We start from the raw sequence: 25,636 nt of genomic DNA, 5'->3' as shown, positions 1-25,636 counted from the left end.
GCGATCCGGCAAATCTCCTCCCGGGCCTCAGTTAGCCAGCAGGGGGCGCTGTAGGAGGGTGGAGGAGAGCGCCCCATCCTTCAGCACCTCCCGCACCTGAGCGCCGTGTCCGGGCAGGCGCAGTAACCAAGGGAGATGGGACTCTTCCCGTTGTGGGAGAAACCAAATAAGAAGGATGGGGGAGAGAGTGACCTCTTTTATCTAGACCGCTCCTTTTAGTTACTCTCTGACAAAGATAACGAGCAGAAAGGGTATTTAGGAGTATTATGTGTGACTCTCTCGGTCGGGACTGACAGGGTTTGGGGTGTGTTTGGGAAGAGTCCCCCCTTTTCCGGACTCTAATGGATCCTCTCCTTAGCAACCGGCCGCCGCGTCCTCCCTTAGAGACAGGGAGAGCCGAGCTGCAGCTCCTCCTTCCTTCGGTTGCGGTTGCTCGCCTCGGCTGCCCCCCGGAGCGAAGCTTTGGCCGAGCGGGTAGGCGGGGGCGAGCCGGGGGATGGGTCGGGGAGTCCCGGGCCGCTTCTTCCCCTCCCCCCCCCCAATCTTAGGCAGCGGAGGGACGGAAGCAGGAGAGGACTGGGGGGGAGTCTTGTGCGGGTGTCCGGGGTGTCCCCGGTCCCCGCCGGGCCGGGAGGGCGGCGGGGCAGCCCCAGCTAATTCCCCTGTTCGCCTTGGCCGAGCTTCCGAAGCGCCCCTCAACTCAGTGATCAGTGACTTCAACTCCCGCTCTTCAGTTCCACGCGAAGTGGTCCGGATTGATTCAGTAAACATGTATTAAGCGCCTTCTGTATGCCAGACGCACACTGTCACTTCCGGCCCAAACATTTAAACGCTTAACCTCTGGGGGCGTCAGTTTCCTTGTATGTAAATTGAGGGGGCTGAATTAGTAAAATGAAGGACCTCTCTTAGCTTTAAATCTCGATTCTTTGAGCTCTTCGGCTTAAGTTAACTCGCTTCACTTCGTCTCCCTTGCCTTCATTTCTAATTTTTCCCTTTGGTGCCATGGTAGTCATTCTTGGGTGCTCCAGTTGTGTGATTTGGGGCAGTGTAATGAATTTATTTATTTATTTATGCATTCATTTATTTATTCATTTATTCATTATTTATTTATTTATTTATTCATTCATTTATTTATTTATTCATTCATTCATTTATTCATCATTTATTTATTTATTTATCCATTCATTCATTTATTCATTATTTATTTATTTGTTTGTTTGTTTATTTTAGTTTAGTGTGGTGACATTTATTAAAATAATGCTGTAGGTTAATAGAAACAGCCAAAAAAACAAAGGATTAAAATGCAGGCTATGTAAAATGCGAACTAAAACCCAGCGCGTCTTATGTATTCATGCAGTAGCTAACTGAAAACTAACATTCTGAATATAATAAAGTGCTGCAAAACAATTGGCAATTTTCAGTTATCAAAATTGTGGGGTTTGCTTTTTGTGTCCCTTTTTCAATCAGAAAAAAAAAAATTTCTTTATTCATGTTATATAACCTACATGGAAAACAAGGTAGAATGATTTATTTGAGGAAAGACTCTAATGTCCTAGAAGGAACCACGGACCTGGAGTCAGAAGACCTGAGGAAAAAGAATGAAAAGTAGGGAACAGAAAGGAGAGAGAGGGAGAAAAAGGAAAGAGAGAGTGAAGGGGAAAAGAGAGAAGGAAGCGATAATCTGACCATTGATTCTGTGCAGTGGGCAAATCGCTTCATCATTTGAGACTTCAGTGGTGATAATTCCTGCCTCCCTGCTTCATAGATTTTATAGGATGCACAGCACTATGAACTGCTGTTATTATTCTTTGACTTTAAAAAAAAAAAAAAAACTTTAAACCAAAATTGGCTAAAACTTTTTTAGTCAAGTTTTGCAAACCTTTTTCTACGGAATGGGATCACTATTACCCATCAAATGAATCCAAATATGATTGTTTTTCTGGGGAGTAGCAGATTGAGTTCAGTCCAACTTAACGAATAATGTACTTTGACTTGAACCATAAGCCTAAGGAAAATAAGGTTAGCAAAAAAATTTGTGCTGGGAGAAAGGTAATACAGATGAAAAACAAAATTCCTGTCTTCAGGGAGATCATAGTTAATGGGATGAGGACATGGCATGTACTTGTATAAATAGGATACATGGTAAGTACAGAGAAGAGATACAAATTTTGTACTAAAAAAATTTGATGATGAGGGAGAAAATAATTAAGTACTTCATCTTAACACAGCAACTTTTAAGATTTACAAAACTTTACTCACAATAGCCATGTTAGGTAGTATTATCTTCATTTTATAGAAACTGAGGATTAGAGGAACAAAACGATTTGCCCATTATCATGAAGGCAGTTAAGTATTGGAGCCAGGACCTAAGCCTCCTGATTTCTATATGAGCTCTAGACTTTGGTACATTCAGATGGAGTGTCCCAGTCAGAGAGTTGTGCAGCTAGTCCTGTAAGACTTGAGTTGGTAATCATGTAAAACCAGTTGTTTTTATAACTAGAGATAAACATTTGACCTTGGAGAAAAAGTGTCATTTTGCCTGAAATCTGGAGATTGGATTAACATATTGTTCTGAATATAGTCCATACACCTAAATGAATTATCTTTATTTTTAAATAGCATTTTATTTTTCCAAATACATGTAAAGATAGTTTTCAACAAACTTTGCAAGACTTTGTGTTCCAAAATTTCCCCCCCTCTGGACCCCTTTCCTCCTCCCCAAGACAGCAAGCAATCTGATGTAGGTTAAACATTGCAGTTCTTCTAAACATATTTCCATATTCGTCATGCTGTACAAGAAAAATCAGACCATAAGGGGGGAAAAACCCCAAGGGAAAACAAACAAACAACAACAAAGGTGAAAATACTATGCTTTGATCCACATCCAGACTCTATAATTCTTTCTCTGGATACAGATGACTCTCTCCATCACAGGTCTATTGGAATTGCCTTGAATCACCTCATTGGTTTTTTGTTTTTTTTTTTAAATTTAATAGCCTTTTATTTACAGGATATATGCATGGGTAACTTTACAGCATTAACAATTGCCAAACCTCTTGTTCCAATTTTTCCCCTCTTACCCCCCCACCCCCTCCCCCAGATGACAGGACGACCAGTAGATGTTAAATACATTAAAATATAAATTAGATACACAATAAGTATACATGACCAAAACGTTATTTTGCTGTAGAAAAAGAATCAGACTCTGAAATATTGTACAATTAGCTTGTGAAGGAAATCCAAAATGCAGGTGTGCATAAATATAGGGATTGGGAATTCAATGTAATGGTTTTTAGTCATCTCCCAGAGTTCTTTTTCTGGGCATAGCTAGTTCAGTTCATTACTGCTCCATTAGAAATGATTTGGTTGATCTCGTTGCTGAGGATGGCCTGATCCATCAGAACTGGTCATCATCTAGTATTGTTGTTGAAGTATATAATGATCTCCTGGTCCTGCTCATTTCACTCAGCATCAGTTCGTGTAAGTCTCTCCAGGCCTTTCTGAAATCATCCTGTTGGTCATTTCTTACAGAACAGTAATATTCCATAATTTTCATATACCACAATTTATTCAGCCATTCTCCAACTGATGGACATCCATTCAGTTTCCAGTTTCTAGCCACTACGAAAAGGGCTGCCACAAACATTCGTGCACATACAGGTCCCTTTCCCTTCTTTATAATCTCTTTGGGATATAATCCCAGTAGTAACACTGCTGGATCAAAGGGTATGCACAGTTGAGTCACCTCATTGTTGAAAAGAGTCAAATCCATCACAGTTGATCATCACATGATCTTGTTGTGTGTACAATGTTCTCTGGATTCTGTGCACTTCACTCAGCATCAGTTCATGGAAATCTTTCTAGCTTTTCTTAAATCAGTCAGCCTACCATCTCTCTCTAGAATGGTTGAATCACTTCACAAAAATGAGTTATTTTTGAAAGGAAACAAAAATATATCAATTAGAGACTGTGCTCAGGTTTTACATAAGCTAGTTTTTTTTTTTTTGCTAATGACATTTTTTATTTTTTATTTATTATAATAACTTTTTATTGACAGAACCCATGCCAAGGTAATTTTTTACAACATTATCCCTTGCACTCACTTCTGTTCCGATTTCCCCCTTCCCTTCCCCTACCCCCTCCCCTAGATGTCAAGCAGTCCTATACATGTTGAATATGTTGTAGTATATCCTAGATACAATATATGTGTGCAGAACCAAACAGTTCTCTTGTTGCTCAGGGAGAATTGGATTCAGAAGGTAGAAATAACCCGGGAAGAAGAACAAAAATGCAAACAGTTTACATTCATTTCCCAGTGTTTTTTCTTTGGGTGTAGCTGCTTCTGTCCATCACTGATCAATTGAAACTGAGTTAGATCTTCTCTTTGTCAAAGAAATCCACTTCCATCAGAATACATCCTCATACAGTATCGTTGTTACAGTATATAATGATCTCCTGGTTCTGCTCATTTCACTCAGCATCAGTTCATGTAAGTCTCTCCAAGCCCCTTCATCCTGCTGGTCGTTTCTTACAGAACAATAATATTCCATAACATTCATATACCACAATTTACCCAACCATTCTCCAATTGATGAGCATCCATTCATTTTCCAGCTTCTGGCCACTACAAACAGGGCTGCCACAAACATTTTGGCACATACAGGTCCCTTTCCCTTCTTTAGTATCTCCTTGGGGTATAAGCCCAGTAGAAACACTGCTGGGTCAAAGGGTATGCACAGTTTGATAACTTTTTGGGCATAATTCCAGATTGCTCTCCAGAATGGCTGGATGTGTTCACAATTCCACCAACAATGTATCAGTGTCCCAGTTTTCTCGCATCCCCTCCAACAATCATCATTATTTTTTCCTGTCATCTTAGCCAATCTGACAGGTGTGTAGTGGTATCTCAGAATTGTCTTAATTTGCATTTCTCTGATTAATAATAATTTGGAACACTTTCATATGAGTGGTAATAGTTTCAATTTCATCATCTGAAAATTGTCTGTTCATATCTTTTGACCATTTGTCTATTGGAGAATGGCTTGGTTTCTTATAAATTAGAGTCGGTTCTCTATATATTTTGGAAATGAGGCCTTTATCAGAACCTTTAACTGTGAAGATGTTTTCCCAGTTTGTTGATAAGCTAGTTTTTTTGAGGAGATTGTACTATGTATTTTTTCTCTTAGTGATATTTTATTCTTTCCCAATTGTATGTAAAAACAGTTTTTAATACCCATTTAAATTTTTTTTGACTTTCTCTCTTCTTCCTTCCCCCTTCTTGAGATGGTAAACAATTTGATATAGGTTATACTAGTGCAATGAAGCACAACAGTCATGTTGTAAAAGAAAACAGACCAAAAAACTCCAAAACAAAACAAAATAAAAAACCATGCAAAAATAAAAAGAGAAAGAAAAATGTTATACTTCAATCTGTATTCAGACCATCAATTCTTTCTTTGGAGGTGGACAGTATTTTTTCATCAAGAGTCCTTTATTGTATTGCTGAAAAATAACTACGTCAATCATTGTGCACCAGTGTTGTTACTATATACAGTTCTGGTTCTGCTCACTTCACTTTGCATCAGTTCCCATGAGTTTTTCCAGGTTTTTCTGAAAGCATTCTGCTTGTCATTTTTTATAGCACATCAGTATTCCATTACTATCATATACCATTCCTCAATTGAAGGGCATACTTCCAATTTCCAATTTCTTGCCACCACAGAAGGAGCTACCAGAAATATTTTTTTACAAATAAGTTTTTATCCTCCCACCTTTTGAAATAAAAATCTCTTTGGGATATAGACCTAAAAATCTCTTTGCGATATAGATCCACTAGTGATAGTGCTAGATTAAAGATATGTACAATTACTGCCTTTTGGGCATAAAAATTTTGCTTTCCTGAATGGTTGGAACAGTTCATAACTCTATCAACAATTCATTAGTGTCCCAATTTTCGCAACATGTATCATTTTTCTTTTCTGTTATATTAGCCAAACTCATGGGTATGAGGTGGTATCTCAGAGTTGTTTTAATTTGCATTTCTCTTCAATAATAATTTTGAGCATTTTAAATATGACTATAAAGCTCTAATTTCTTCATTTGAAAACTGCCTGTTTATATCCTTTGATCAATGATTGATTGAGGAATGACTTATATTTTTATAAATTTGACTCAGTTCTCTACATATTTGAGGAATGAGGACTTCATCAGAGACACTTGTTTCCCAGAATTCTGCTTTCCTTCTAATCTTGGCTGCATTGGTTTTGTTTGTGCAAAACCTTTGAAATTTAATATAATAAAATTATCCATTTTACATATTGTAGCATTCTCTTTCTCTTGTTTGATTATAAATTATGAATTATTCTGGACAGGTGAAGAGTGCTTTAAAAAATCTTTGTCAAGGGGGATCTGGTAGTGTCCACCGCATGATCAAGGTGAAAACCCCTGGCTGCCTCTTAGGAAGCACAGGACAGGATGCATTTGGTCTCCTGCTCCACCTTAGTTTTCTCCTGGGAATAGGCTGGGGACCTCCAGAGGGTCCCTGTCTTTCCCTCTAACTCTCCAGTAGGGGTGACTGACCTGAGTCATATGATTGAGATGATGTCTGTCATTAACGTTCAGGTACTTCCCAAGGTGATCTATTTGGGGGCAGTTTACTTTTGAAAAGCTCGGTAGTTAACTTATATCTGATTGCTTATTGGAGGAAGAGAGAAAAACTTGGAACTCAAAATTTTACAAAGATGAATGTTAAAAACTAACTTTGCATATAATTGAAAAAAAATACTATTACATTAAAAACCAGGAAAGCCTGATAGTTATTGATGTGAATTGCTGCTGTTCCTCAAGCTCATCCCACTCATATTGTGAGAACTTGCCAGCTTGTGTAAAGAACCCTTCCCTTCCACGGCCCTGGAGAGTGGTTGAAGTTGAGCTTATCTGAAATAACTCTTGAAGTGGTTCATGGCCTTTCTCATAATGACACCACTGGCTTCCATTTTCTCAGAGGTCCCCCCCACAGGAGGCGCAGATTGTCTGGGGGTCCAGGTTTCAAAGTCCCCCCATATGGGCAAGAGCAGCAGCCTCTTGGATTGGCTTCAGTTGTGGATCTGGACCTGGGCCTTCAGAACGCCTTCCCTTTGAGGGTGGGAGGGTCTCTAATGCCAGGGGCTTGAGCATCTCTCTGCTGGTTGTGCTTCTCCCTCCTGTTAGCCACCGGCTTTCCTGCCTCAGTTTACCTTCCCCTACCTTTGGTTCAGATCTTTCTGTGTCTCTCTGTATTTATTGTGCTTCCATTTTTTTCCCCAGTGAACACACAGTTGGAACCAAAGTGAACAAAAGCAGCACTAAGAGCAGATTTTGTCCAGCTTGGGAGGGGGGTGGCAGGAAGTCACAGCCCTTCAGCTGCATGGTAGACCTGGGTGCTGGAGGTGGGGATAGGCCCACCTGTTGCCTGACTCTTCCTTTGTGAGCCTCTGGATAGGTCAGTGAGTGAGTCTCTCTCAGTGGACGCCATAGCCTAAGGTAGAAAGAGCTGGGACCCTCTGCTGGAGCTGGAGGAAAATGCTGGGTGGGCATTTATAGAGACCCTTTTCCAGTGGAAGAATAAAAACCAGCACTGGGGGGAGCGGTCTGCTTACCACTATTGGATTTTCCTGTTGATCTAAGAAAATGACTTGTGCATATTGCTTTATGAAAAAGCATATGGAGGGAACTTGAATTTTTTAAAAGGGAGAGCGTTAATCCATAAAGCTTCACTGGTATACAGTTGGACACTATTAATGTCTAAGAACAGTTTCACAATCATACTTCAAGAATACCCAGAGAGAGGACCGTGGGAACTGAGTGTGGACTACAACATAGCATTCTTTGTTGTTGTTTGTTTGCATTTTGTTTTCTTTCTCAGTTTTTTTTTCCCTTCTTGATCTGATTTTTCTTGTGCAGCAAGATAACTGTATAAATATATATACATATATTGGATTTAACATATACTTTAACATATTTAACATGTATTAGACTACTTGCCATCTAGGGCAGAGGATGGGGGAAAGCGGGGATAATTTGGAACCAGAAGGCCTTGCAAGGGTCAATGTTGAAAAATTATCCATGCGTATGCTTTGTAAATAAAAAGTTTTAATTAAAAAAAAAGAATATTTAACAGTTGGGGGGCAGTTAGGAGGTACAGTAGAAAGAACACTGGCTCTGGAGTCAGGAGGACCTGAGTTCAAATCCAGTCGGAGACACTTAGTCTGTGTAACCCTGGGCAAGGCAACCCTGATCACCTAAAAATAAACTAAAACCCAAACCAAAGAGAATATATAACAGTTTTGTTTTTTTTTTTATATTTGACATATCATGCTAATGTATGTAGTAACACAACTGGTCTAATCTGTTTCAGTGGAAAACCTTTTTCTGTCAAATTACAGTTTAGGAAGGCTGTAATATAGAAATATATAAAAGGAAAAATATATCTATTGAATTCTTCCAATCATGGCTAGTGATTGGACCCATGATTTTACAGATAGGGAGAGAGACTTCCTTCCTTTAATGCACAATTTTCTCTGCAGTTAGTCTGAGAAGATTTCCTAGAGTAGTGAGCGATAGAGTGGGCTGGCCCAAAGCTCTCGTGGCCAAGAGGAGTCCAAGATGGGCATTGGAACCCAGGTCTTTATGCTTCAAAGTCAGTTTCCTAGTCATTACATTTTAGCTTGATCTGATACTTTAGAGGAAGGGGAAATAAGCATTTACCAAGCATCAGCTCCATGTTGTTCACTGTGCTAAGTCTTTTCTAAATATTATCTCATTTGATCTTTACCAACTCAATGAGGTTGGTACTATTATTATTAAAATAATAGTTTACAGTTGGGGAAACTGAGGCTGAGATTAAATGACTTGATAAGAGGCCAGATTTGAGTCCTAATTCTTGTCCCAATCTTCTTTCAACTGCACTTTTATTTTTTTTATTGTAGCTTTTATTTACAAGATATATGCATGGGTAATTGTTCAGCATTGACAGTTGCAAAACCTTTTGTTCCAACTTTTCCCCTCCTTCCCCCCACCCCTTTCCCCAGATGGCAGGTTGACCAATAGGTGTTAAATATGTTAAAGTATAAGTTAAATACAATATATGTATACATGTCCAAACAGTTGTTTTGCTGTACAAAAAGAGTCAGACTTTGAAATAGCATACAATTATCCTGTGAAGGAAATCAAAAATGCAGGTGGACAATAGAGGGACTGAGAATTCTATGTTATGGTTCATAGTCATCTCCCAGAGTTCTTTCTCTGGGTGTAGCTGGTTCAGTTCATTACTGCTCCATTGGAACTGATTTGGTTCATCTCATTGCTGAGGATGGCCTGGTCCATCAGAATTGATCATCATATAGTCTTGTTGTTGAAGTATATAATGATCTCCTGGCCCTGCTCATTTCACTCAGCATCAGTTCATGTAATTCTCTCCAAGCTTCTCTGTATTCATCCTGCTGGTCATTTCTTACAGAACAATAATATTCCATAATATTCATATACCACAATTTATTCAGCCATTCTCCAATTGATGGGTATCCACTCAATTTTGAGTTTCTGGCCACTACAAAGAGACCTGCTACAAACATTCTAACATATACAAGTCCCTTTTCCTTCTTTAAAATCTCTTTGGGATATAAGCCCAGTAGTAACACTGCTGGATCAAAGGGTGTGCATATCAACTGCACTTTTAAAAGCTGCCTTTTAAAAACAGCTAAAAAAAAAATTAAAAATTATCCTGAATGAGCCAGATCTTTGCCTCCTTTTGGCAGCTTGTTGGCCTATGGTGTTAGTTTATGAGACCTCATTTCCACTGATTTTCCTGATTTAGGCAAACACTTTACATAGGAAAGGATTGAACACTTAGAAGGCAAAAAGTAGATAGCCAGCAGTTAAATACAGCACACGCAAACACACTGCCCATTAAGGAGAGGCTCTTCAGATCACTTATCCATTACCTGGCACTCCCTAATAGCTCAATGACTGTGTCTAGAGTCTGGCAGTCCCCAGCAAGCTGGGCAGAAGCCTGGTCACCTGTCTTGGTCTCCCTGTGCTTTCTCCTTCTCAGCAGGAGCACCTTCCTGTCACCTCCTTTCCTGCCCAGAGTCTATCCCCTGTACCGCCACTTAGTTGTGGGGAGGAGGGGATTGGCCGTGGCTAATGTCCTGCTGCTGCACCCAGACCATCGAGCTGCTTTCCGTGCAAAAGGAGACTTCCCAGAGCTGAAAATAAGGCCACGGGAGGCTTGTTCTCGGGGAGTCATTAATGTTTTTGCCAGAGCAATGCTGAAAACTCTAGTTCAGAGGCAAAAACCTGGCTCAGTTTGGAAAGATCCACGTGGTGGAACCCACTGTAGACCAGTGACCCCGCTGGTTTAGAGAGGTTAGAGAGCAGGTGACTTAGAAAATAAGGGGAGGTGGGGCCTGTGGGCCAGCCACAACCTGAGAAGGAAGCTGGAGCTGATGAGGAGGATTAGGGATGGAAGCTACCCCAATAATGATGATAATAATAATAGCACAACTTAGGAAATACAGGCATGGTGATGGAGTGCAGTGCCTAGCACATAATAGGTGCTTAATAATACTGATTGATTGAATTTATGAAGAGGAAACTCTCAGAGGGGTCTGTAATGCTAAGAATAGAAGGATGACTGAAGATCTTTCACTAGAGATCAATCACCTTGTGAATTTTCTTACAGGACGTTTGGCCTCCTTTATATGAGAGAGCAAAATGGACAAGAACAAAAAGGAAAGACCGGGAACTTCCAGGACCCCAGATGCTGATGAGGACGCTAATTCTCAATCTGACAGGTCCAAGATGTATCCAATGATTAAATCCCGTGGGTTTTATTCTGAAGTTCTTACTCCTGGGACTTTAAATATTTTAGGGGTAAGTATTTCCAGTCTTTTTCCTGGCTATTGTAAGTATGGTGAACCTTTAAAAATCCCATCAATGAGTTTCTCTCTATCGATTACAAGTGGAGTTCTCAAGTGAGTTTGGTAATTGCCCATATTGCTTTGCAATGTACATCATTTCCACTGCCTTGCAGAGGAGGGACATTGGAATTTAGGCTTGCTTTTCACACTTGATATTAGATCAATTCAGTCATGGAAGTTAGTCTTCTAATTGTTAGCAACCTGCCTTTGTAGAGCATTTTAAAATGAAAAAACAAAAACAAACCACTTGATTTGTATCCATTCTCTTAATCTTTCCCTTATCCCTATAAAGGAAGCAATGCAACCTAAGGTTTCCCGGCTTGTAAGTGGTGGAGCTGGGGCTTGAAGCTTGGGCCTCTGACTCCAAGTATGTCACAGCCCCATGTGAAAATGGGGTCTTGATGATTTCCTGGAGGTACCAAGAGGAAGGATCAGCATAGGACCTTTTGGGTAAACTTAAGGGATCAAAACAACCAATAAGACCAAGGGAGTGGTCTGAAAAATCATAGTTTCCACTTTTTATTCTTTTTCAATTTTTTAAGCAATTATGTATTTTTTTTTACTTATCGCAAATTTTTTGCCCTCTTTCCTACCTTTCTCCCCAATTCCCTCCTACCCCAGGAAAAAATAAATACAAACCCCTTGCAATGTATAAGCACAGTCAGGCAAAACAAATCCCTGTATTGGCCAACATTCATCCTTCATATTAGTCCATTGCCTCTCTTATAAGATGGGCAGTATTCTTCATTATTGGCTCTTTAGACTTGTGGTTGATCATTGTAATTCAGATTTCTTAAGCCTTTCAGAATTGTCCATTTATTACAGTATTGATGTTCTATAATGTGTTCTGATTTACCTCGTTTGACTTCTTCCAGCTTTCAGTTTTTATTGCATTCCTATGCCATACTTGTTTATCTACTCCCCAGTTGCTGGGCCTTATTTCCATTTCTTTTCTACTACAGAAAGAGCTGATATAAATATTTTTGTGCATATAGGTCCAGTTCTTCTTTTTAAAGAAATCTCTTTGGGATGTAGTATTCATGGCAGAATCGCTCAGTCAAAGGATATGCCCAGTTTAATAATTTTTATCGGTCCAAGTTGCTTTCTAGAATGGCCGTACTAATTCACAGCTTTATCGGCCTTTTCCTTTATGAGCCTGTTTTTCCCACAGCTCCTACAACATTTGTCATTTTCCCTTTTTGTCAACTTTGACAATCTGCAGACATGAGGTAGAACCTCCAAGCTGCCTTAATTTGTACTTCTGTAGGTATTAGTGATTTGGAGCATTTCTTTAATCTGGCTATAAATACCCTTCATATTATTATACATATAGGTGCTTTAGATAATTTCTTCCCTTGAGAACTGACTATTCATGAATAAATAATGATGAAATAACAGATAGGATAGACTTAGTCATCCTTGAAGGAGAAGTATTTGTGGTCCTGGAGGCCCAGGACTTTGGTGGAAGGGGAATGCATTCAAGCAGTGACCTGCTGCTCATTCTCCTGCTCTTGGGTCTGCCCTAGAGGGAGTTCATTCTGCCCCCCAGTGAGGTCCCAGGGAGCTCCCCCCATTCCTCAGATGATGCTCAGTGTTTCTGATTTCAGAATGTCAGCGGCGGTGCCATTGTACACAAGGACCTCCTCCGACAAGCAGACCTGGATGAGTTCACCCCAGATGGTAAGCCTTGTTCTGGGAACTTGGTGGTGTATTGGGCTGGGGCAGGGGCTGCACAGGGGAGCTCTTCCCGCCTACCTTGCCCTCAGTTTGTTCAAGGCTGAGGCCATGTTGGAATTGACCCGTGTGCTGTCTGAGTGCCCTGAGGTACCTCTTGGTGCTGAGTAACTTTGAAGAATCCAGGGCTATTAACCGGGCTTCAGTTCCTGCCTCTGGAAAAGGAGGCAATAATCCCTATATCTGGGTATGGAACCAGTCAGTGTGGTCTCTGTCATGGGAGCAGCTCTTGGTCTGTTCAATCAATTAAGTCTGGAGAAATGTGTTATTGCCTTTAAGAGAAAAACTAATGTAGTCCGTGTGGCAGGGATCTTAGCAGAGATTGTTTCTACCACTCATGACCTTAATATAAAAAAAGAGGGAGGTTGAAACAGATGACCTTTTAAAGACATTTCTAGTTTCTAAATCTATGATCTTATAATCTAGTGACTTGAGGGAGAGGAAGTTTTATCTTTTAACTAGAATCTAAGCTTTTAAAAGTTGTTAAAGCTCCTCTGAGGAATTTAATTTATCTCTTAAGCAGATGTAAGAAACAAGTTTTGCAGTAACAAGGAAAAACCTGGGAATCTCAGGCCTCCTGTGTGGAGTCTAAGGCCTGCCCTGTATGGTTTATTGACACTCTCTTTCCTAGCCACAAAACTCAGTCTTCATGTTTAACTCATGATTTTGTTTCCCCCAGTTTTGACCTTCCAGATTCCTGAAAATTTTGAAGAGTACTTAACTGAGGAAATGATTGGAGCTACCACTGAAATCTTGGTGAAGTCAGATTTCCCTCTCAAGTCTTTTGAACCCAAAGTTCAGGTGCCCTTCCAGACCCCTCCTGGCCAATGTCCAAGGAAGATTGAGATAGAGAGGTAACTCCTGGGGCCAGGCACAAATTGCTATGGGGATTGGGGTAAGGAGTGAGGAAGAGAAAGAGAGTGCAGGGATTGGAAAAACACTTCTTTGACCCACAAATATTACTTCAAAATCTGTTCTGACTAGTTTTTCAGATAGCCTGAAGGAAAAGGGGAGAGGGAAACCTATATACACTCATTTCCTTTCTTTTATTTTTTTTAAGCTTTTTATTTTCAAAACATATGCATGGATAATTTTTCAACATTGACCCTTGCAGCACCTTGTGTTCCAAATTTTCTGCCCTTTCTCTAGGTGGCAAATAATCCAATATATTAAACATGTTAAAATATATGTTAAATCCAATATATGTATACATATTTATACAGTTATCTTGCTGCACAAGAAAAATCAGATCAAAAAGGGGAAAAAATGAAGGAAAATAAGATGCAAGCGAACAACAACAAAAAGAGTGAGAATGCTGTGTTGTGTTCCACCTTCAGTTCCCATAGTTCTCTCTCTGGGTGTGAATGGCTCTCTTCATCATGAGATCATTGGAACTGGCCTTAGTCATCTCAATGTTGGAAAGAGTCACACATTTTTCTTAAAGAAAAAGTCCTCTGTGTGCCCTCTAGCATATATATCCACGTTCCTACATTATTTCTGGGAAAGACCTGGTAACAGAGAACTGGGGGGGATTAGGGCAAGAAGTAGGGTGTCCAGGGCATGGTGCTGTCAGAAGTGAGCAGCAGTAGGAAGCTTGGAGGCAATGGAGATCCTTCTGGAGGGCTCCTTGGTCTCTTCTCCAGCCTGCCACCCTGCCTTTTAACCCAAGCCAGAACCGTTCTCTAGAAGAGTCAGCAAGGGTATGGAAGGAAAGTTTTGGGGAACTGGCCAGGGGTCAGAGCACAGCAGGGAGACTCAGGGTCACCCTGCTCCCCTCCCAGTCGGGCTGGGTCATGCCTTTGGCTTGGAGTAGGCTGGCAGAAGGCAGCCGTGATGAGAACACTCTACAGGGATGTTCCCTGTGGCTGCTGTTAGAGAGCAAGGGATCCACAGGTGGGGCCAGCAGCCCTCTGGCCCTGCTTGGGAAGTTAGCAGCTGACTCTCCCACAATATCCACTGATCCTGAGAAGGCCCTGGGCAGGCTGTCAAGGCAAGGGGAGCCAGAGGCCTTCCGGAAGGGCATGCTTCAGCTGAGCAAAGTCCCCTCGCCTGAAGGTCGTAGTGTGGATCGCCAAGCACCAAATGTGTGCACGTGGTTTTTGTTTTAGAAAGCCAGACCCATCAGCCCTTGGCTTCATAAAGCCCTCGCAGTACTTTAGGGAGTACAACTGAATTTAGATGAGAGACCCAGTGGGATGAGTGAGTACTCCGGGGACATCCCAGGGACTTGCCCATCTATTCCTGGGCACTTCTGCCTCTCAAGGCCTGTTACTTTGTCAGCCAGAACCCTCGCTGGTCTCTCTCTGAGGGCCCCAGAAGGCAGTCGCATGAGGGACTAATGCGGTCAGCAGGGCCGTCCCTTCCTCTCTCTCCCTTCTAGGAGGAAGCGGGAGTATCTACAGCTGGACATCCACAAGCTCCTCGCTGCAGAAGGCATAGACTCAAATATGCTAATGCCCAGACACCCTGATCCCAAGAACACGCAGACCATTGAGCAGAAGAATGACCCTCTCTTCCCCAGTTATCTTCCATTGCAGGTGAGAAAGCCATTCCAGTGGCTGAGAAGGGTTGGCTCGGAGAAGAATTTAGCTGCTGGGGTAGGAAGCCGTTCTGAGATGATGATGACGATAAGATGGCTCGGATGGCTAGAAACTAGGGCCTTTAGTCCCCTTCAAAAAGGAATAGGGCCAGTTAAAAATCAGCAAGAGTTCATGACAGTTGGAGCTTATAGTTCACAAGCTTTCTAGCCCCTGAATCTCATGAGATCAAAGACCCTAAAACAGAAACATGGCTGTGTGATCTGCTCTCAGAACTCTCCCTAACACTAATTGGAGTTTCATAAGCAACAGAAAGAGTTATATGCAAATGAGGAAATTGGGAATCCAAGAGGTTACACGAACCCCAAGTTCTTCTCTGCCCTTCCTATATTCCTGGTGAGAATCTATGAAGATGATTCTATGCACCCAGCTCTCCTCTCTCCTTATCCTCACATCATCAATTGCCTGCCATCTTCACCTCTGCTTCTTGCAGCACAGTTTTAGCATCAGGCTTTCAAGAGACTTTTTGCCATCTCTTGATCATTCATTCATCCATTCATGTATTTATTCAACAAAGCATACCAGACACTCATTAGGTACAGTGTCTGTGGTGGCACTAAGCAGAGAAAGTCCCTATTTTAATGATGTTTAGTCTAGAAGGGGAAATAAAGCACAGATGGAGTGCAGGGCTGGCTCATTTATACTAAAACTCACTTTGGATCGGGTAAGTAATGGCCAGCCCTCAAGTTAATCCCTAGAGATTCAGGGAGCTTGCAGAGCCTAGTGGCTGCTATGGATTCATCTGATAGTCAATAGCAAAATATATGCTATACTGCTTGATTTTTTAAAGTATACATTGAATTTAACAAGGTAGTATTAAAACTTTCCTCTTCTGAATTTATTTTTGTTTTCTAATGTGTATTTTTAATGTTTTATTAATATTCTTGTTTCTCTCTTGAAAATCTCTTATTATTTCCCATTATCTGTCATCCTACTATCAGCCCTCCCAACACTGTTATGGGCCAGAACATGAAACAAGCTACTAAGTGGAACTGAGGAGACAGTGGTTAAATCTAGTTTAGCATTGCTTTAAACCTACAACAAATAATGGTTTCCTAGTGATATAATGATTGGTGTGTACTTAGTGTGGAGCATATAAGGAGAACCTCTCAGGGCCAAAAGGACAAGCACTCTAGAAGCTCTCGGAGGCTGAGATAGATTCATTCCATCATCCACCTTTGTTGTGGCTGGAGGCTGAAGCACAAACCTTTGGAAGTTGAGGAGATTCAGAAGCCAGGGAAGGCAGTCGGGCAGAACTAAGGAAGACAGAGAAGTGATGGCAGACTGTCCTGTGGAGAACACTGAAATCAAGATCCGGAAGACCTCCAGAAAACTGGCTGAGCCCCAAGTGAAGGAGTTAAGATTTTGAAGGAGACAATAAAGAATTAGGACTTTAATCCCTGGCTGCACTTGTGATTATTGAACTGAAATAAAGGCTGCTTCCAGAAGCCCCCCAAGAAACCTGCTCCCAGAGAATATTATATTTTAGAGAAGAATATTACACAACACCATTTTAAGATTTTGCCATTTTGGCCAATCTGGTGTGTGAGAGGTAAAATATCAAGAGTTGCTTTAATTTGTATTTATTATTAGTAGCAGTATTTTTAGTATTAATTGTATTTGATAGTATTAGCATTTTATTAGTAGTACTATTTTGGAGTTTTATTTTAGTAAATGTTATTAGTAATTTGGAGGGTTTTTTTAATATGGTTATTGACAGCTATATTTTATCTTTGAAAAACTACTTGCTAATAACCTTTGACCACTCCTATTATTCTTATATATTTGTATCAATTCTTTACATGTCTCAGTTGTAAATTCCTTGTAAGAGAGATTTATTGGAAAAATTTTCCCATTTAACTGTTTCTCCCCTAATCCTATCTGCATTGATTTTGCTTGTGCAGGAGTGTTTCAATTTTGTTATTACAATTGTTCATTTTATCTTTTTGATCACCCCTAGCTCTTGTTTAGTTAAGAATTCTTCTCCTAGAAATAGCTTGGTAGTTCTTTGAACTTTTTCTGAGGAGTGTGAGCCTGCCTATTAGGTCTAGAATTCTGCTAGCTCTATGAATTTGTCCTGTTTTAGATACACACTGGAAGTTTGCAAAAGAAGTGTCCAGTTGTCCATGGCACATGGGGCAGCCTACCATAAACATTCTGCCCCTCAGATTTCTCTCGGGTTAAATCCTGTTGTGTGACCAAGAAAACCTGATCATACATTTTAGTTTCCAGGTCACTTTCTCCCCCGTTCTCATTTGTTTGGTGGCTGTGAAGGCAGGGGAGATTCCTCGTCCTCACCACTGAGTCTTGGTTTTTCCCCTAGATATTTGACGATGAGGAGTTTGACTGCCGAACCCCTGAAGAGTGGATAGCAATGGGTCTGGAGCCAGAATCTGAAGACAGAAAACCAGTTCCTGGAAAAGCCCTTTTACCTACAGATGATTTCCTGGGTCATGGTAAGTGACCACAACAAAGTTGCCTTACCAGCCCTTATTCACAGCTTTGATAGGAGGTTCAACTAAAATAATGGCTCTGAAGGAGTTTGTATATTTTAAGTTTAAGGTCAGCTATTGTTGTTACCCCCGGGCTTTGGGCTGGATGATGTAGGGTCATAGGCTGCTGGGTCAGTCCAAGCTCTCATTTTACAGGTCGGGCCATGGAGGGAAGAAGGAGGCTGTGATTGCCTGAGTTTCCACAGGGTAGTAGACCCTCAGGCTTCTAGAGTTCTGCTCTAAACTCAACCTTTCCTACCTCAGTGCAGGAGCCTGTGCTGGTTCTAGGGAGGAGGAACAGGCCCACAAGAGCCCATCCCTGCCTTGCCCCATCCTTACTGGCTAGTAAGGAAAAAAGACATGTCCGTAAAGTAACTACAATTCAGATCAGAACCAGATTAGTACATAGGAAAAGGGACACGCTGGAACACGCCACACGAGCGGCTGTTGTGCAAACAACAAATGTCTAACCTGGGAAAGAAGAGAAGGAGGAGGAGAGAAACTGACCTGTTCTTGGTCTCAGAAGGCAGAAGAAGGAACAGTCTCTTTGTGTGAGAGAGAGATTTTGGTCAAACAATGAGAGCTGCCCAGCAGTGCCCAGGGCTGCCTCCAGGTTTAGTGCATTTTGTTCAACCTGAGACCACAGTTTCCTGTTGAAGTTGTGGAAGAAAAGGCTTCTGTGCTGGACAGTGACTGGACCTGAGGACTTGCTCAGATGCCTCACTTCACATGCCCTAGTCTGAGGTCCAGGACTCTCTGGAGGGAAGGAAGGAAAACCATATCTTCCCATCAAGATCTTCTAGTGGAAGACCAGCAACATTTGCACAGACCATAGGACGAGTGGACCCAACACAACACTTCCAAGTGAGCTAAGTGGAAGGCTAAGTCACACTCCTTATCTGCTGGCAGAGGAATAAGTGCATTAATAAGATAGTGAAGAAATGGTCGCATCAGTTGCATTTAGACAGGGTGTGGCTTAGGCTGAGATTTTTTTCCCCCATATCCTCTTTAAATTTAATACTAGTATCAAGTTGTTGAAACTAGGTAGAAATATCCCTCCCCCCCAGATTGTGTATCTTAAATTTTTAACATAATTACTCCAATGATTTAACTTAATTGTTCCCTGTTTGTTCTCTGATCCTGTTTGTTAAATCTGAAAGATTTGGTTCTTCTTGTACACAGTGTTTTTAGACCAACTTCCTTTCAAAGAACTCGGGCTCGCAGATGTTCTTTGGACTAACTTTGAGCCATCCTTGATCATTAGCAATGGGTCCTTCTGTGGTGCGTGGATTAATTGAAATGACTAAGGTATTTATTTGTAGGTATTTATTGCTAGGGTATGCGATGGCACAGCAAATCAGGACCAGTCCCTCTGTGCTAGACGCTGGATCCCAAATACAGGGGGAAGACAGATTTTTATGGATTAAAAGAAAACAATTAACAGTATATTAACCAAGATACAAGATTGGATAATCTGATTTCTAATAGCAGAAAAGATTAGAGATTTTGCAAGTTGGGAAGGGAAGAGTAAACAGGTGCAATTCCCTGAAATAAGACAGAGTTCCTCCTTCTACCCCCTCCTCACACGTCCCTCCTCCCCCCTCCTTCTCCTCCCCCAATCAAAGGAACAAGGAAACAATAGCTGATTGACCAGTATGGGGCCAATTTTCAGATAAGGTATTGGATGCTTGAGATGTATAATTGTCAGAAAACTATCAATCTTCTGGTCTGACTGGGTTTTGGATCAGCAGAAATTGTCTCTAAGCAACAAGTAAAGGTGGCCCAGATTCTCAGTCACATAGGGCTGACTTCAAACAATGCAATAGTTTTCTCACAATTCCCACAATTGAATAAAAGTTTCTCACAAGACAGAAATGGGACCACATCTGTAATTGGCTAGAAAGGGCTAGATTCAGAATTGAGACACAAGATAGAGCAGTATGATTCCCTCAATTCTCACAATTGCCATACTTCCACATTTGGGTTGCTGAGCTGGTCAACCATCTGGTGAACCAGAAAAGGTTCTGGAAAGCAAGTGTTTTAGCCAAGGAGAGAAGAACTCTTTCCCAAATTGCTTTTATAGACCAGAGGGCAATGATGTTACTTTCTGTAAGAGTTTGTCTCCCATAATTCTCATTTATCTTGGAAGCAGCCTCAGTCAGTGGAACCAATCAGTGGGGTTTTATGTATCCTTTTCCTGAGTGCAGTGTACATTCCACAGGAATGTTCTTTTGATGTGTCCAGAGTTAGGGTTTTTAGTCGGGATCCATAGACTCCTTAAGGCTTCATGGAGAAATCTCAGAAGGTTTGTGAATTTGGATGAGAAAGAGTTAGATTTTCATTTTCACTAATTTCTCATTGAAGTTTAGCATTTCCTTCAACTATGATTTTTTAGAAACCATTATTCTAGCAACATCCATGGCCTTCCCCAGACAGCCAAAGGGAATTATAACACAAAGAAGAAGTTTAAGTACTATTCCCAGACACTCCCCAGATTAGCAGTCCTTTGTGTGGGTACAGACCTTCCATTAGAAATTACATTTAGCTCCAAATATATGATCATGAAATTTGAACAAAGGAACCTTTAAAAAATTATAGAATCTGAAAGTTGGAAGGGACCCCATGGACCATCCATTCCAATCTGAACAAAAGGAATTCCCACTATGACATAGCTGACAAATTATCATCTGGCCTCTTCTTGGAAGCCTGCAGAGCCTGCCAGAGAAAGGGTCGGGGAAACCTAACCACTTTTAAGAGAACCTGTATATTTTTGGACAGCTCTGTTTCTTAGGAAGCTTTTTCAGTCTAAACCAGCTTCTCTGCTACTTTTACCCATAGCTTCTTGTTCTCCTCTCTAGGGCCAAAGGGAACAAGTCTCGTCAGTCAGTCATTCTCTATTTGTTAAATGCCTACTACCTGGCAGGCATTGTGCCATGCTTTGGGGATACAAAGAAAGTCAAAAGACAGCTGAAGAATCCCCTTCACATGATAGCCCTTTCAATACTTTTAAGGCAACTGTCTTGTTCCTCCTGAATCATCTCTCCTCCAGGCTAAAAATGCCAATTTTCTTCAATCTGTCCTCAAAAGACACAGACTCAAGGCTCTTCACCACCTGTTTGTTTTCCTCTGATCATTTTCTGGTGATGACCTGCCTAGGTGCTTGTAAGGGCTTGCTTCAATTCAAAATAATTAGAAAAGCGGAAAAAATAGCAGTTAACAATGGCAAGAAATAGATAAAATAAATAAAAGGAAAAAAACACCCATGCTTCTCTTCATAGGGTAAGTCCTAATGAATTTCTAAGGATTAGACTTCTCAGAAGGGGACTCACCACGTCCACACAGTAAATTATCAGCAAGAGTTGAGACTTGAACGTAGGACTTATTTTCATTAGACTATCTTCTCTTTCTTCTTGAAATCTCAAACTCTAATCATTACTCAGTGCGTTAAAGCAAGCTTATCACCCAGAAACATTCAAACTGAACAAGGTGTCTGACATCTGGCAGAGACAGATGCTGTGATGGGCCAGGACTCGGGTTTCAGCTGAGGCTGATGCTAAGGAGTGGGGAGCCTCCCCGAGCCGGCGAGTCAGCAGTAGGCAGAGGGCAGTGGTGAGCTCTTTCTGGAAAAGTTGGTGGATGAGTGTTCTCCAGCTTTCCAGGAAGAACAGGAAGCTGATTCCAAGGAGACAGGCTAGCCTGGCCAAAGGGACTGAGAAACTAAGAGGGCCTGAACTCAGGGATCTGAGTCCCACCATGGTCGTCCTCAAGGAGCCGGCCACGTGTGGGAAGCCAGAGAGTAACAAGGCTCATCTCACAGTTCTTTCAATGACCAGAGCAGAGACGAGACTAACTAGCCATCTTATACTCTAGAGAATAGTGTGTACTGTCTTCTGCGGAAATATCATCCAAGTTGATGCAGCAGCAAATCTGCCTGTAAACCTCATCCCTGACCAAGCTCCTTTTTCTTATGGTACCTGCTAAATGAAAATGCTGTGTCTCCTGATCAAGTGACAGAAGTGTTAGCTCAGTCTCTGGTTGGCCTGCAGTGATCAGTAGGAAAATGCCTTCCCATGCACAGTGCACACAAGGACAAACAGATCAGAAGAATAAGGCTTAAGTGACTTGGAAACAGCCTCAAGTTCAGGTATTTATGCTCAAAAAGAGCGCATGGCCTTCTCTCTTAGATGATTTGTCCTTCACCTGAACACTCACTGATTCAAAAAAAATTTAGTGCCTATTATGCATGAAACATCTGACTAGGGCTTAGGGACACAGAGACAAAAATAATGTCATCCCTGCCCTCAAGAGGCTTACACTCTATTCTGTAGAGATTGTTGCGGTCCCTTTCCGATGTCGGAATCTATAATAAGAAGAGTTATGTGTTTCTCTGTAATTAGGATTTCTCCGAGATCCAAATGGGGCTGTTTCCATTTACTTACTCCAGATGAGTTAACATGTGCTTCCTTCCCCTTCTCAGAGCACATACTAGAAGGTACAGAGGAATCTAGAGCTTCCTATGTCTTGTTGCAACCTCTAGAGTTGTCCCACCAGTGGCGATGCTCCTGCCCTTCCTGAGGATGTGGAACGGAAGGCCCTGTCCCCTTGTCCCCTGGCACCTCAAAGGCTTCCTCTCAGAGAGGATGGCACCTGGGAGCAGAGACTTCTCTGCCGTGGGCCTGATCTTGGGGGTGGGGCTCTCTCTTTCTAGCGGATCCCAAGAACCGCCAGTTGGTATATAAATGGAATCTTGTTGGGGTTCTGGACTACGACCCCGACAAGAAATTCTATCTGGTGCATAAGACGGACAAGAAGGGCCTGATTCGGGACGACATGGGGAACCCCATCCTGAATGGAGGCATGACTCCAGAAGGTGTGTATCTGGGACTTCTTATAGGGCCGATCTTTTAGGCAGCAATCCCTCTTTTCCTGGGCCCAGGAAGGAGATGACTTTTCTTAGGACATCCTCCTGTTCTTCCAGATTTTGAGCAAAGAATTTCTGGGGTACCAGGCCCATGGCCATAGGTGGAAGGCAGTGTCTGAATTCTGGCCGTTGGGAATAGGAAAGTCTTGGGTCCTCCCTCCCCTTGCAGGCTCCCTTTGCTCCTTCCTTCTGCCCTTACCCTCAGACTTTGTACCTTGAAAGCCCCTGTATGAGATTTAAGAGTTTTCAAACCATTTCTGCATATAGGAATTTGTGGTTCTCAAAACAGCCCCGGGAGGGAGTCAGGGGCAGTGCCCATGTTACCGAAGATGAGAGGGAGCCCAAGAGATGGGAAAGGAGGGGCTTAGTCCCACAGCTGTCGAAGGTGGAGCCCTGGTCTCCCAACGGGGGCCAGAGGCCCGGAGCCTCGCTCCATGGCGTTGGTCTGAGGTGCCACAGTGCCTGCTCCCGAGAATCGCCCCTGCTGGCCTCAGTTTCCCTTCTGGAATTCTCCGAGGTCCCGGCTCTGCTCACCTGTCCCTCCTGGTGTACGTCTTCCCACAGGTAGACCCCTCCTCCTCCCTTGCCAGTACTGGGTGCCCCGGATCCAGCTGCTCTTTTGTGCCGAGAACCCCTACGTGTTTACAAAGCGTGTGGTTTCGGCCAACTCCCTCCGCAAGAAAACCGAGTCCCTCCTGCTGTACAACCTGTATGTGGACTGCATGCCCACTGAGGGGCTGAGGGTGCTCAGCGAGGAGAGCCTCAACATGATCAAACAACGGACCATGAGTACCCCCAGGATACGCAAAGGGCCCTCGTAAATACCGGCTTCTCTCTGCCCTCTGCAGGGGTGGGACGGGATGGCCCGGGGGGGGGGGTTCTAGAAGTATCTGAGGTGGCCGGCCCAGGTGGAGGGTGTTCCCTGAGCATCCTGAGGCAGCTGGCCCTTCCTCCGGGCTGTCAGATCCTCCTCCAACAGGTTTCAGCCTAAAGTAACGGATTTAGCAGCCCAGACTCCTAAAGATGGGGCAGGCTGTAACAGAACGGAGCCCCCTAGAAGGGAAGGTTCTACCAAAGCCACTGAGTGTACATTCTGTGAGAGGCGCTGAGGCCGGAGGCTCCCAGCCTTGGCTTTCCTGGGGAAGACACGGGCATTACCTGGCTGTGCCCCAGCCTGGCATTGAGACAGCGAGCTCGCTTCTTGTCCAGTGGCCCTTACTGCTGCCCCTCAGAGAGCTCCCGAGACAGTTTCAGGGCAGGCCGGGCCAGGGGGCAGAGCTCCTTCCTCCCCTCACCAACTTTTCTCTTGTGTCACAGAGTTATGGAACAAGTGAACACCTTGGCCAAGGAGGTAAACTTGGACTATGAACGGACCATGAATAAGATCAATTTTGATCAGATTGTGGCCTCCAAACCAGAAACGTTTGCCTATGTAACTTTACCAGATAAAGTGGAGGAGAAAGTGCCTGAAAAAGGTATGAGGCTGCCCCTCTTCTCATTAAGGGGGTCAGTTCTGAAAAGCCAGCAGTCAAGAAAACATATGGATGGGAAGGAGGCAGAAGAAATTTATGGGATCTGATGTAGCCAAAGGGTAGAAAAACCTGTTTATGCCCACATCTAGGGGTGCAAAGCCTTCCCTCAGCCTCTTCTGGTGTCAAAAACTGCTCTACAGGCCCTCCCTGCAGCTGGATTGAGCAAGGCTTTGAGCATCCCTATGCCCTTACTCCGGTCTTGGACCTGGAGGCTCACTCCTTCAGGTGGCAGAGAACTTTAAGGCCTTGCACATTCGTGCTAAATAAATGTTTATTGAATTGAATTGAACTCTGGGACTATGTTTAATAGTCTTTTGAGAGTGCTGTTTGCCTGATGCCATTCTCAGTTCTACTTCTTCTTCATTTCAGGGAAGATTATTTTTTCCCTCACTGTCTTTGACCTCTCATTCTTGGATAGCTGAAAAATGTATGCTTCTCTGGTCCCAAAGGCCACTTCTGGCAGGTATGCCAAAGCTCCTCCCCAGGCTACTTCCCTAAGCACCTCTCCCTTTCTCTTCTCCCCAGGGCTCATTCCTATGCCTAAGTATCCCTTCTTGGAACAGAAGGAGGCCTTCACTTTTGTGTCCCTGCTCACCCGGACAGAGGTCATCATGGCCCTTGGCAAAGTACGGGCTGAGTGTAACAAGGTGACTGCTATGACCCTGTTCCACTACACCCTGTCCAAGTTCGGGCGTCTGGAGGAATTTGAACAGATTCAGTCCCAGATGTTTTCCCAGGTGAGCCAGGAGATCTAAGGAAGGTGAATGAGGATTGTTGGCAATTCATTCTTCACCTCTGTGAAGCACTTGTGTCTCCCAGTTTGCATGTCATCCTTGAAAACTACTCATTTAATTGGTTGCTGAATTCAATTTATTTTGTCTTTGTGATATCTCTTGTATATGTCCCCTTCTCTCCTCTGACACTGCATAATCTCATGTAGATCCACATCACCATATACTTGAACTATTGCAATAGCTTTTTGGTCTCTACATCAAGTCCCTCTCAATTCCAAACCATTTTTTACTCAGCAATAAAATTAATCATCCTCAAAACAAACAAACAAACAAAATATATATAAATGGGATAAAATAAAACTTTAAGAAAATAAAATTAATCACCTAAAGTATGTGCCTGACTTTGCCAACCCTTTTCTCATCCTCCACTCAATAAACCTCTAGTGCCTTCCTTTCACCTCTTTCAGGATCAAATATAAAATTCTCTGTTTGACATTCAAAACCCTTCATAACTTGGCCCTCTCTTACTTTTCTAATCTTATATTTTGAGCCTCCCATATACTCTGTGATTCAGGGGGATAAAAAATAAAGTTTAAGAAACAGAACTGGGGCTATGGGCTTGGTGAAAAGAGGTGGTATAGAGGAGTACAAATTGACCTTTTCAACTG

At 42.4% G+C, this 25,636-nt stretch overlaps 1 protein-coding gene across 1 annotated transcript in view; it reads left to right on the top strand.

The window, feature by feature from the left end:
* Positions 1-240: 240 nt before the first annotated feature.
* DNAH1 (dynein axonemal heavy chain 1) overlaps positions 241-25,636 on the top strand; it is a 138,494-nt gene continuing 113,098 nt past the window's right edge. The window contains exons 1-10 of the mRNA XM_031958068.1: positions 241-474; positions 10,721-10,911; positions 12,566-12,638; positions 13,372-13,546; positions 15,073-15,229; positions 17,613-17,745; positions 22,490-22,651; positions 23,267-23,519; positions 24,020-24,177; positions 24,760-24,971. Of these exons, the coding sequence (XP_031813928.1) occupies positions 10,753-10,911; positions 12,566-12,638; positions 13,372-13,546; positions 15,073-15,229; positions 17,613-17,745; positions 22,490-22,651; positions 23,267-23,519; positions 24,020-24,177; positions 24,760-24,971 (1,482 nt within the window). The 5' untranslated portion in view covers positions 241-474; positions 10,721-10,752. The remainder of the gene's footprint in view (positions 475-10,720; positions 10,912-12,565; positions 12,639-13,371; positions 13,547-15,072; positions 15,230-17,612; positions 17,746-22,489; positions 22,652-23,266; positions 23,520-24,019; positions 24,178-24,759; positions 24,972-25,636) is intronic.

The sequence above is a fragment of the Sarcophilus harrisii genome, chromosome 1, assembly GCF_902635505.1.
Source record: "Sarcophilus harrisii chromosome 1, mSarHar1.11, whole genome shotgun sequence".
In the NCBI taxonomy this organism is placed as follows: Eukaryota; Metazoa; Chordata; class Mammalia; order Dasyuromorphia; family Dasyuridae; genus Sarcophilus; species Sarcophilus harrisii.
Note: the sequence above shows the minus strand (reverse complement) of the source record. Positions and strands in the feature narration are given on the sequence as shown.